This window comes from Triticum aestivum, chromosome 2B (genome assembly GCF_018294505.1).
Source record: "Triticum aestivum cultivar Chinese Spring chromosome 2B, IWGSC CS RefSeq v2.1, whole genome shotgun sequence".
Classification (NCBI taxonomy): Eukaryota; Viridiplantae; Streptophyta; class Magnoliopsida; order Poales; family Poaceae; genus Triticum; species Triticum aestivum.
The window spans coordinates 638,628,427-638,640,562 of NC_057798.1; the positions used below are offsets into that span (position 1 = coordinate 638,628,427).

At 44.8% G+C, this 12,136-nt stretch overlaps 1 protein-coding gene across 2 annotated transcripts; it reads left to right on the forward strand.

The window, feature by feature from the left end:
• The first annotated feature begins 8,327 nt into the window (after positions 1-8,327).
• LOC123041849 (uncharacterized) lies at positions 8,328-11,506 on the forward strand. 2 transcript variants are annotated; one of them, XM_044464403.1, is made up of 9 exons: positions 8,328-8,732; positions 8,890-9,342; positions 9,446-9,523; positions 9,811-9,848; positions 9,956-9,997; positions 10,139-10,210; positions 10,541-10,645; positions 10,754-10,834; positions 11,359-11,506. In XM_044464403.1, the coding sequence occupies exons 1-9, from the start codon at positions 8,536-8,538 to the stop codon at positions 11,463-11,465; spliced, it is 1,173 nt and encodes a 390-aa protein (XP_044320338.1). In that variant the 5' UTR covers positions 8,328-8,535; the 3' UTR covers positions 11,466-11,506. The 2 variants fall into 2 exon arrangements, with proteins under 2 accessions (XP_044320338.1, XP_044320339.1); XM_044464404.1 differs by having other exon boundaries at positions 10,556-10,645.
• The last annotated feature ends 630 nt before the right edge of the window (positions 11,507-12,136 follow it).

Consider the following 12,136-nt stretch of genomic DNA (forward strand, 5'->3'; position numbering starts at 1 on the left):
TGGCCCATAGATGGACCTGACTGGGCCATCCTTTTTGCTAGGATCCTTATTTGGGAAATGTGCCGGATTATGTGCAGCGCCACTTGCCGCTCTTAGCCTGTTATCTGGTCGTCTATCCGGCCAGGCGGCCTCTTTCTTTTTTGACTGTGGGGGATCTACGGCCTCCTCATCAAATTCGGGCAACAGTTTGCGCTTCGGGTAGCTCTTTGCGTGTTGACTATTGCCGTATTTATCTGCGGTCTTGAGTACTTTGCTCCATCTTATTCTGAGTACGTCTTCTGCCGTTTTGAGCTTCCGCTTTTGCTTCTTCAAACTCCTTGCAGTGGCGACGAGCCTTCTGTGAAGGTTCTTATGCTCCGGTGATGTGTCCGGCGTGAGATCGTCTGGACTATTGTTTTCGCCGGGAATGGGTTGCTCGTCCACTGGTTCGCCCTGCTCGACGGCTGGGTCAGTATGGGTGCCATTGTTATCGAGGCGGGACTTCGGGCGGCGCTTGCGTCGCCGTTTTTGTTGTTTTTCGGGGGAATTATCCTTCGCCGCATCCCGTTGTTCCTCGTCATCACTTCCTTTTGGTGTATCCACCATGTATACGTCGTGAGTTGAGGTGGCTTTCCAGTGCCCAGTAGGCGCTGATTCTTGGTCGTCTCCGGCATCGTCGTCCGTACCGTCGATGTCTCCGGAGTCGAATTCTAGCGTGTCGGTTAAATCTTCGACAGTGGCTACTAGGTGGGTGGTGGGTGGGTTTTGAGTTTCTTCCACATCCCAATCGTCCTGACCGTAGTCCGGTCGGGGCTCTCTTGATAACGAGAGATGCTTTAGCGAACTCAGGATGTCGCCAAAAGATGAGTGTTGAAAGATGTCCGCGGCGGTGAACTCTATGATCGACGCCCAATAGGATTCGATTAAAGGGGGCGCGGGAGGTTCGGAGTCCGGTAAGGAGTCCGGCGCCTTGGAGTCACGAGCTTCAGAAGGGACAAAGTCAGTATTCGGCTCTATTGCCGTAGAGGTTGCAGCCCCCGAGCCGGTGTCTAACCACCCGTCCTCGATCTGCGCAGCCGGCTCCGAATCAAGGGTCGGAGTGGTTTCGTGTGCGGCCTCCAGGGCACTGTCCGGCAGCAGAGCTAAATCATGCGCATCATGACAGTGCGGCATGCTCGGCTGTGGCTCGAATCCGTTGAAGATCAAGTCCCCGCGGATGTCAACCATGAAGTTAAGACTTCCAAATCTGACCTGACGGCCAGGGGCGTAGCTTTCGATCTGCTCCAGATGGCCAACCGAATTGGCCCGCAGTGCGAAGCCGCCGAATACGAAGATCTGTCCGGGGAGAAAAGTCTCACCCTGGACCGCGTCATTGTTGATGATCGAAGGAGCCATCGAGCCTATCGGTGACGACACAGAGGAACTCTCAATGAAAGCACCAATGTCGGTGTCAAAACCGGCGGATCTCGGGTAGGGGGTCCCGAACTGTGCGTCTAGGCGGATGGTAACGGGAGACAAGGGACACGATATTTTACCCAGGTTCGGGCCCTCTTGATGGAGGTAAAACCCTACGTCCTGCTTGATTGATATTGATGATGTGGGTATTACAGGAGTAGATCTACCACGAGATCAAGGAGGCTAAACCCTAGAAGCTAGCCTATGGTATGATTGTTGTTATTGTTGTTGTCCTACGGACTAAAACCATCCGGTTTATATAGACACCGGAGAGGGCTAAGGTTACACAGAGTCGGTTACAATGGTAGGAGATCTACATATCCGTATCGCCAAGCTTGCCTTCCACGCCAAGGAAAGCCCCATCCGGACACGGGACGAAGTCTTCAATCTTGTATCTTCATAGTCTTGTAGTCCGGTCGATGATGATAGTTCGGCTATCCGGACACCCCCTAGTCCAGGACTCCCTCGGGCCCCATGGGCTGAAGGGGCGTGGAAACCAGCCCCTGGTTGGCTGGTGCGCCCCCCTTGGGCCTCCCATGCGCCTAGGGTTGGAAACCCTAAGGGGTGGGGGCGCCTCCTCTTGGCTTGGAGGCCAAGCCACCCCTAGGGCAGCCGCCCCCTCCCTAGATGGGATCTACAAGGGGCCGGTGCCCCCCTAGGCCCCTATATATAGTGGAGGGGAGGGAGGGCAGCCGCACCTGAGTCCCTGGCGCCTCCCTCCCTCCCGTGAAACCTCTTCCTCCTCGCTTGCGCTTGGCGAAGCCCTGCCGGGATCCCGCTACTTCCACCACCACGCCGTCGTGCTGCTGGATCTCCATCAACCTCTCCTTCCCTTGCTGGATCAAGAAGGAGGATATGTCTCTCCCAACCGTATGTGTGTTGAATGCGGAGGTGCCGTCCGTTCGGCGCTAGGATCATCGGTGATTTGGATCACGACGAGTACGACTCCATCAACCCCGTTCACTTGAACGCTTCCGCTTAGAGATCTACAAGGGTATGTAGATGCACTTCCCTTCCCCTTGTTGCTAGATTACTCCATAGATTGATCTTGGTGATGCGTAGAAAATTTTGAATTTCTGCTACGTTCCCCAACACGAGCTTCTGTCACTTTGTTCTGGTGACTTAGGCACACTTATCCTGATAGGCACGAATCCAAAAATAGAAGTCAGTCACCACAATCTTATGTTTGGAACAACACTCTCTCTAGGTATTGCCTTACAATCTAGGAAAGCACCCTCTCTAGGTACTGCCTTACAATCTGGGAACAACATTCTCTCTAGGTATTGTCTTCTCTTCTCGAGAGGATGAAATCAATTTGGCTAGAGTGCTTACCACTACTAAAAGTCAGTAGATATGATTATCGCTTTCTAAATAGGGTGTTAGCTACGATCATGCCATAGGCTAAACTGAAGCTTAATACATCCTACCTTCGTGATTCTTGGTGGCATAATCAAAGCTCACATGAACCCCGCATATGTACCCACGTGGCCATTGTGGTTTCCTCCTATGAAGAGCTTCTTGACAATATGTACACTCCTAATCATGTCCACTAGGCCTTACCAGAACTCTTTCTTGGTGCTTTTATTGTGGCCTACTTGCGAGACATACATGCTAATAACATTGAGAACTAATTCCTCAACAAACAGCTTGACCAGAATAATCCGCCCCCTTGACTCTTGACATTTACTTGAGCATCTTTTTGAATAAAATGCCTACTTCGTTTCTGTTTGTATAATTGTCTCTATGTACCATAGCTTGAAGCTAGTATTCTCCACCTCTGCATTTTGTCCCTTCCATTTGGTTTCTTGGACGAATAGGGTATCAACATATCTCATCATCATTGTATCAACTAACTCTCGTAACATACCTATTAGGGATCCTATGTTCCAGCTACCGAAGCGGGTTCTACTTTGCTCAGGTAGAATCCTTACCCTTTGCACTCGCCGAATAAAATATGAAGTCCTTACTCATTTCCAGCAAACATTAGGTAGATATGAGGTTAATAAAATATGAGGTTTGCGAGTGGCTGGTGCTGCCTGATTTTGGGAAGCTTCTAGTAGCTTCCAAGTCCGATTTTCTTTCTGTTTTTTCTTTATTTTCCTTCTGTTTTTTCTTTCTACTTTTTTATTCTGTTTCCTTTTCTCATTTTTGTTTAATTTTATCAACATTTCTTCAGTTTCATGAACTTTTTTTTCGTATACATGAAAATTTTCAAATGTGTGATTTTTTGTCAAATTTTGTTAACTTTTTTCAAATTGATTAAGTTTTCTCAAATTTGTGAACTTTTTTGAAATCTTGCAAACTGTTTTTGAATATGTGAATTTTTCAAATTTATGAACGCCATATCCATGAAGTTTTTCCAAATCCATGGAATTTTTTGAATCTGTGAATTTTTTAAACCCGTTAACTTTTCTCGAATCCATGAATATTTATTAATCCATGGAATTTTTTAAAATTCATGGATTTTTTTGAAACGCTAGTGACAGAACCTCATATATGTTGCGCTTTGCAACAAGTAGTCGGCGAGTTGCGAACCAACCTGTGGTTGGATGGTTAGAGGAACTGTGGTATCTCCAACCCACCAGGATTCAAATTCTGGTGCTCGCATTTATTTCTGGATTTATTTTAGGATTTCCGGCGATGCGCATTCAGTGGGAGGAGACGTTCCCGTCGACGACGAGGTGCCTACGGTGACTTCATAAATTTCAATATGATATGCTGGCTCAGTCTTTTGAAGGTGCTCATAGAGGTATGGTGTGCGTGTGTGTGCGTTCATAGGGGTGAGTGTATGTGCATGTATATGAGCGCTTGCATCTGGACTATGTTAAAAAAAGTAGTCGGCGAGTTGCATCGAGAGTAGCCGACTTGGGCCGACTCATTGCGGTGCACCGCGTGCCGAGGTGAAAAATCACAAAAATGTATCACACGGTTGCTACGAATCACACCTATCGAGATCCCTAATTGAGGAGTATTCCTTACAAAGATCACTCTCACCTTTTCAGGTTGTGACAAGTGGCGCGCTGCATGTGCGCCACTTGTGCAACATGTGAGTTTTCTCTTTTTTCGCATATTCGTTTATTTAAAACGTTTTATTCCTTAAATCGTGTGTACAAATCTTGAACCTGTTTTCACCGTTGGATTTCTCGCGCCGAGATCTTCAAAATTAGCTCCCATGTTGATAGATTTTGATGAAAACTTTTTCATGAAGAAAACCGGACGAAAAAATCGAATCGGGAGCATGTTTTTTCCCTTTTCGAAAGAGGCACAGCCGTGCCTCTCGCAGAAGGAAAAACAAACGTGTTTTTTTTTTGTTTCTGTGCCTCTCGCGAAAGTAAAGCCGTGCCTCTCGCGAAGAGAAAAAAAACAGAAAACACGTTTTTTTCCTCTCGTGAAAACAAAACCGTGCCTCTAGCGAAAAAATAGAAAATGTGTTTTTTTTTTCTAAGAGGCATGACTGTGCCTCTCGCAAAAGCAAAACCGTGCTTCTCGCAGAAACACGTTTTTTTTTGTGTTTTTTTGTCCAAAAGCTAAGGAAGACGGTGGAAAACCAAGAAGTTGAAAATCCCATTTAAAAAGCCAAAAACGCGGGCAAATAAATAAAAGAAAATCCGAAGGGAATGCCCAGAGAGTGACACATGGTGGCGGTTGAGAGCGGGCCAAGTGGCGTTGATCATTGTGAGGCTTTCGAAGGAGCGCTCGTGAACTAGTTGCTCTCCAGACCCACGATTGCCTATTAATGTGCGCTTGCTGCTAGGCACTACGACCGAAGAGCTCTAGCGACAAACTGCAATGTAGCTACAGATGTAATACTTCATGACAAAATTAAGAATAAATTTTCAAAATTTGAGCAATTTCTTGAACACGCTAACATATTTTGATACTTTATGAACCTTTTCCGAAATTTGGGAACAAAATTTAAAATACCAAACTATTTTCTAAAAGATGAACATTTTTTAATTCGTGAAATTTGTAAAACGGGAACAAATTTTTGACAGAAACAATGTTTGAAAATCTGAAACTTTTTTGAAACCGCAAACATTTCTGAATTTTGAGAACAAAATTTGAAAATTCTAAAAAAATTTGGAAAGTCATTTTTTTAATATGTGAACAAAAATATATGAAAACTGGAACATATTTTTGAAAACTTTGAACAATTTTAGCAATACGTGCACAATTTTTGAAATTTAGACCAATTTTTGGAACAGAAACAAATTTTGAATATTTTTTGAGTTTTGTAAAATCTTGGGGAAAAGAGGAAAAAAAAGGGAAAAACAAAGAATAGAGGAAGAAATATAAATAAAGAAAAATAAAACCACAAAACTATAAGAAACATAGTTTAGGAATCTTCTGGAAGGTTCCCAAAACCGGTCAGGAACGATCCAGAAGGTTCACAAAACCTGGATTGCTCGCACAAAAGAAAGCTAACTATATAGTCTTTATCTTTACCTAATAATATATATCTATATCTATATCTATATCTATATCTATACTCTATACCTATTATTAAAGGGAGGTGATATTCTTGGTTTCGTCCCGCTTTGTTTGGTCACAGGACGCACAGAGCCATAATGGGCCGGCCCATTAGCGTTTCAACAGCCCGCGCCAATAAAATAAGATCCAAGAAAAAAAATACTATGTTGTGAGGATCCGAACCCAGTCGCTCACGCTGGAGCGTTCAGAATGGTAGCGACTAGACTAAACAAGTGTTGGTGTTTAATTAGCAGCGTAAATTTTAAATTAAGCTCACAGTCGGGCGAAATACTGAGAGGAAAATATTTGTTTTTTTAAGTGAATATATTTGACAACGCAAAATTTTTCAAACAATTTTTTGAAAAAAGAACAATATTTCTCTTTTTTATTTTTTGAAACCTGAGCATCTTTTAAAACGCAAACAATTTTTAAAAAATAGGAGGTACTCTTATGATTATTTTTCAAAATTGCAAACATTTTAAAAACAAAAATATTTTTTGAACTTCAAATTTGAAAAGGCAAACATTTTTTCAAAACATGTTTTTTTAAAAAAACTAGGAGGTAATGTAGCTAAATTGCTTTAATCTATACCTATTGATGAAACTTGACGAATTTTTGAAATATGCCCACCTGATGCATTGTTTTAGTGCAATTTATTAAACTAGGGATATGAAAGGAATCTTTTTCTCTGTCGCGTCTTCACGTACGACTAGTCTCACTTGGCTCAATTACTCTTGTCAAAATGCATGAGAAGTCCAATTAAAGATTCATGGTCTATTGGCACAAACTACTCAATTTACATGATGACACAGACATGTATTATGCGTAGTGCTTTTCCCTATTATATTAGCCCGATTATAAAAAAAACTTTTTTCAACGCTCTTGCTCTTCGCCGGACACGAAGGCGACTCAACAATCCAACTATTGGACCTGGGACAACTGGTATTGTGACCACCGGTGACGAGGACGGAAAAGACGACAAGCGAAAACATGTGTCCGGTGTTATATTAAAATGGAGGATGTTGACCCGAAGATGAGGTATTAGTCATGTTTATTATGTTATGGGCATGCGGGTGATGTCTTCAGCCATGCTCAGTGGGTGAAGGACGTGTGAGGATTGTTTTCTTCCGTTGCAACGCACGGGTATGTTTGCTAGTAGGAGGCCAATATACGTCGAAGCTGTGGGTGACGACGACAACTTGTAGCAAGATGCGTCAATAGTGTTTTCCGCCGGGAGCCCCTATCTGGGTTGTTCCTATTCAGCGCGTAGGTCCCTGTCTAGCGACCCAACGCATACCCCAAGGCCTTTCCAGAGGAGGGGGTGCGCCTGAAATCACTAATTAAGGAGTACTCTTTGCAAAGAGCACTACCACCTCCAAGTGCGCCACTTGTCGCAACTTGGGTATTTTCCTATTTTTTTTATATATTTGTTTATTCAAAATGTTTTATCTCTTAAACCGCGCATCTAAAATCTTGAATCGTTTTCATCGTTGGATTCCTCGGCTCCTCGCGCGGAGATCTTCAAAACTAGATCACATGTTGATAGGTTTCGACGAATTTTTTTTCATGAAAAAAACCGAACTGGGATCAAGCTTTTTTCCTTTTCGAAGAGGCGTGACTGTGCCTCTCACAGAAGCAAATTCATGCCTCCATGAGAAGTAAATCCGTACCTCTCAGGAAGGAAAAATGAAAACACGTTTTCTCCTTTTTTGAGAGGCACGGCTGTGCCTCTCGCGGAAGCAAATCCGTAGTTACACGAAAAATAAATCCATGCCTCTAACGGAAGCCAATCTGTGCCTCCGCGAGTAGTAAAACTGTGCCTCTGCTGGAAGGAAAAACATGTTTTTTCTTCTTTTTTGCGAGAGGCGTAAGCAAATCCGTAACTCCACGAGAAGTAAATCCGTGCCTTTCACGGAAGAAAAAAACAGAAAACATATTCTTTTCACGCAATGTATTTTGTCCAAAAGCTAAGAAAGACTGGAGGAAACAGAAAGCCGAAACCCCCCGAAAAATCATCTAAAAGCTAACAACGCGTATAGAAAATTAGAAAATAAAATCCAGATTGAGCACTCAGGCGCTCTCTCAGCCCACCCAAAATGATCCTCGCGGGGGCTCCCAAAGGAGTACTCTCCTCATTAGTTGCTCCCGTGGGTGGACACTGACTTGTTCTCCGGCGTCACGCGCTAAATAAGAACTCTCCCCTGTCTGCGTCTGAAGCACCGAGTAGGAAGTATCATAAAAGAACTCAAAAGAAAAGATTTTTTTAGATTTAAAAGAAAAGAAATTTATAACGTATATTTTTTTTTGAGAATCATAACGTATATAAATAAAAAAGGACTGTATGAACTTACAGGCCCAGGCCCAGCCAGCCTCTACTTATAGGAGAGAAGCGAGCGGAGAAGAGGGAAGAGAGAAGCCAGAGAGGAGAGAGGCGCAAAACTCAGAGAGGCGGGGGGAGAAGAAGAGGGAAGAGAGAAGCGAGAGAAACAAGAGAAATCGGGCTCCGCGTCCTGCCGCTATAACGAAGGGGGACTAGTGCCGGTGCCCCAAAGCCCCCAATTCCAAGTTTCCAACTCCTCCGTCGAAATCCAATCGAAAGTTCAGTTCCATCCTAACCGCCGTCTGGGCATCATGAGTTCCTCCGCCGTGGTGTTCGGCAGTGACGACGAGGACGCCTGCGTGGGCGAGAACTCCGTCGTGGTCTCGGGCAAGGGCAAGGACGCCGTCAAGCCCTCGTGTACGGTGCAGTATTCCTGCGTCAAGCGGCTTCGTGAGCGGCGCCTCCTCTCCTTCCTCCTGGACCAAGGCTTCCACGGCGCCTTCAGAGAGTACGCATATCCTACCTTTTATCTTGAAGATCGATGCTTCCTTCTCTCTTGACATCGATGTTGCTTCTCTTTTGAGATCAATGATGAATCGGATTTCATACGAACACATCACGCACGCATGCTGGTCTGGTTTACATCGATGGATCTCTGCATGCAGGCTGACCCGCGAGACGGCGGCGCTGTTCGACCTGGAGCACATGCGGCGGCTGGTGAGGCGGGGCCGGTGGTACGACGCCCTCTTTTACCTCAGCACCTTCCTGCCCCCGCTCAAAAGTGAGCGGAGGAGCCTGCGCGCCAAGATCTTCCACAACTTCCTCCTCATGCACGGTCGCTTCGCCGACGTCGTCGCCGGCAACAAGGACCCTTACCTGGACAAGCAGTATGCCAACGGCCGCAGTAACTCCACAGACGCCGAGCGCAGGTTCCGTTCCATGAACTACTCCATACTCGCCCCGGACGCCGGCCAGCTCAGGGCCGCCATCGACTGGGGCAGAGTGAGGAGCCATGCAGAGTTTGTTGTCCGCAGGATGGCTCTTGCCACTCCAGAGCTGAGACGCCCGATGGTGTTGCCGTCCCGCTGCAAGCACGATGTACTCCCCATCGGGACCGGGTACGTAATTCATCATTCAGCCTCAGTTAATCTCGCTTCCTAGATGACATAGCCAGTGTCAATTTAATCTCACTTTGGCTCTCCTGTCTGCAACCTTTGACAGTTTGTTCCGGAAGCGACGCGTGAAGAAACATGGCCCCCAGCCGCGAAAAACAGACGCTATCTTAATGGCCTTGAAACAGTACTATCTTGCTACCTCTCTTCTGTTCTTCTGCTTGTCCTGGTTTTCGATGTTAGGCAATCCGAATATGTTAGCATATTCGGTTATACCCTGTCATGTTTAGAGCTTGATATCTTGCATGTAATCAGGCCATTATGGTTAGGATTTGTACAGATTGTTTCCCTGTATATCTTGTACTTGTCTATATATATGAGATAGCAGGAAACCCACCGATTGTGTGGTCAATCATTCTCTTCCTCTAATTCCATCATTCGACAGCACAATAACTAATTCCTTGCCTTTTGCAGCCAGCAGTATTGCAGACAGTTTAGGGAATCGAGCGTCGGTAAAATCTCCGCTTCAGAAAACATTATGATTATGATTAAGCAATGTGGATCTTAGATCCCATATACATTTGGCAGTCACTAACCATGTTTTACAATGAATCGGCAGCGTCGAAAGATGAAGCACTGGAACTGCTGGTGAATTTCCTTGGTAAACTAGCCTCTCTCCTCTTCATGTGTCTTGCATTTCCACGGAGAACACTGTTTACACTCCATTAATTATTTTGTGTGGGAAAACGAACAACTTTTGGTTACTGTTCTGTTTGCACTGATGAACTTGTGTGATCTTCAGATGAGACTCTACAGGCTGGCCTACCTAGAGGGTGCAAACTAACCTATGATCTTCAACCAAGTGGAAAGGAAGGTAAACTTCAGAATCACTCTGTTCCACAAGTGTTTATCTATGATCACTTTACCATTGTCTCTCTCAATGTGCTATATGGGCTCTTAACAGGCTGTTTAATCTGTTTTGAGTCCTTTTGGGGCACTGCCCTGCTCTGCATTTACATGACACCTTTCATCCTGCTATATTTTGTGCACCCATATTTTTGAGATTATATGAGGCTATGATTTCTCTTAGAAATATCACAGTGCTAATAATGTTCAAACTTCTAGTAGCAATAAGAAATCTTGGACATATCGGTGACGATTGAAGGCATGTTAAATTAATGTTGGATGCTGCAAATTTTTACAGTTGAACTTGCTGTAGATGCTTCTGATGCTCCATCTGCGCAGACCATGCTCGGCACATCCACAGATGATGTTAAAGCCCATGCCATATCATTAGTGAAAATTCCTGGTAAATTATCCAGACACCCTCGCTCGCCCGCTTTTGTTTTGATAGCCCTCAATCCGCACAATTGAATATTTTATAACTGTTCAATTGCAAACTGTCGACTTGTTGCAGGTACTCGAATCTGCCAGATCATTTCTAGTACCTTGAAAATTCATGCTAAAGATCCTGGGATCTCTCCACCGACAAATGCAGGTAATTAAGTTGAACACCTTTTTTAACTGTGTAGTGTCAAAAACGTTTTTATATTATGGGGCGGAGGGAGTATAAGACATGTATTCAGTAATTAAGTTCCTATGTTCACCATAGATAATATGTTATCTGCCTTGTTATAATTTTGTTTAGTTCCTGTTACAGTTTTATTAATTCAGTTGAGCTGGCCCAGCTACTTTGTGCAGTCCTTTGACCACTAGTTCATATGCAAATATCTTTGTGTCTTCAATCAGTAGTTTCAGGACTACATTTGCATCCGTGAACGGCTAAGCATACATTATGCAAGTGTTGATTTCTTTATTATATCGACTTGCTAAGAATGCATGGATTTCATTAGGCTCTAAGGGAAGCAAATGAAGTTCATAATCTTATTTCAAATGTCCACACGCCTCTTTCTTCACCCGTGGTCCTTGAAATGTTGACTGTTAGAGAACATATGACGTTAAATTTTAGTGAAGTTATGTTATGTGTGATAATATTTAATCCAGTTGTTAATGCTTGGGCAGATACAAAGCGTTTCACACAAGCAGGTTGTCATGCTCAGAATAAAATGGATGGTCTGCCAACTGTTGAGGATGATATTTATTCAAAATCGGGAAGCAATTCTTGGTAGAATTTAAGTATGTAGTTATGTTTTGATATAAGGGCCGAATCTCCCCGCCCCCCCCCCCCCCCCCCCCCCCCCCCCCCCCAAAAAACCCCCATAAGAGAAGCCCTTGATGAACGAGTATGTTAGGAATATGCTTGTACTCTCTTTTCATACTACTATTAATTAACTTGATATAAGTATCTGTATTATTTCTACTTAGGACATGAACTATGGAGGCTACACCAAACGCTAGCCCATCCATCCGAAGCACTGCAACCACGGTCCAAACCATGCACTATCCAAAGGAAGCACTAGTTTATTATTCTGCAACGAATCCCACTCTACCTTTTTATCCCTCCATCCTTTTCCTCATGCATGCGTACTACCCTCCTCTCTCCATCCCGTGCTTTTTATTATATTTTTCGTAGAGCACCAGCGTCTTGACTAGAACCCCGACCCTCGTGTCACCTGAGCCGGGCGATTCAGGGAGAACCCTACTCGCCGGTGTCCTGCCCCCACCTCCCGCCCACCCCCACGTCGACATTACCGAAGGGCCGGCTGGCGAAGCCGAACCGGGCCCTAGGATGGCAGCGGCAGGGCCGTTTCTCTCCCCCCTAGTCCCTGCCCTTTCCCTCTGCCGCTCGCCCCGCACATCCACTACCTGACGTCTCCTACCTGGCGTGTGCTGCTCGGGT

Excerpts from the sequence above, each read along its gene's own strand:
- LOC123041849 (XM_044464403.1), top strand. The coding sequence starts at position 8,536 with ATGAGTTCCTCCGCCGTGGTGTTCGGCAGTGACGACGAGGACGCCTGC. Across the intron at positions 9,343-9,445 it reads GTACTCCCCATCGGGACCGG|TTTGTTCCGGAAGCGACGCG; the intron begins GTACGTAATTCA and ends AACCTTTGACAG. Across the intron at positions 9,524-9,810 it reads ATCTTAATGGCCTTGAAACA|CCAGCAGTATTGCAGACAGT; the intron begins GTACTATCTTGC and ends TGCCTTTTGCAG.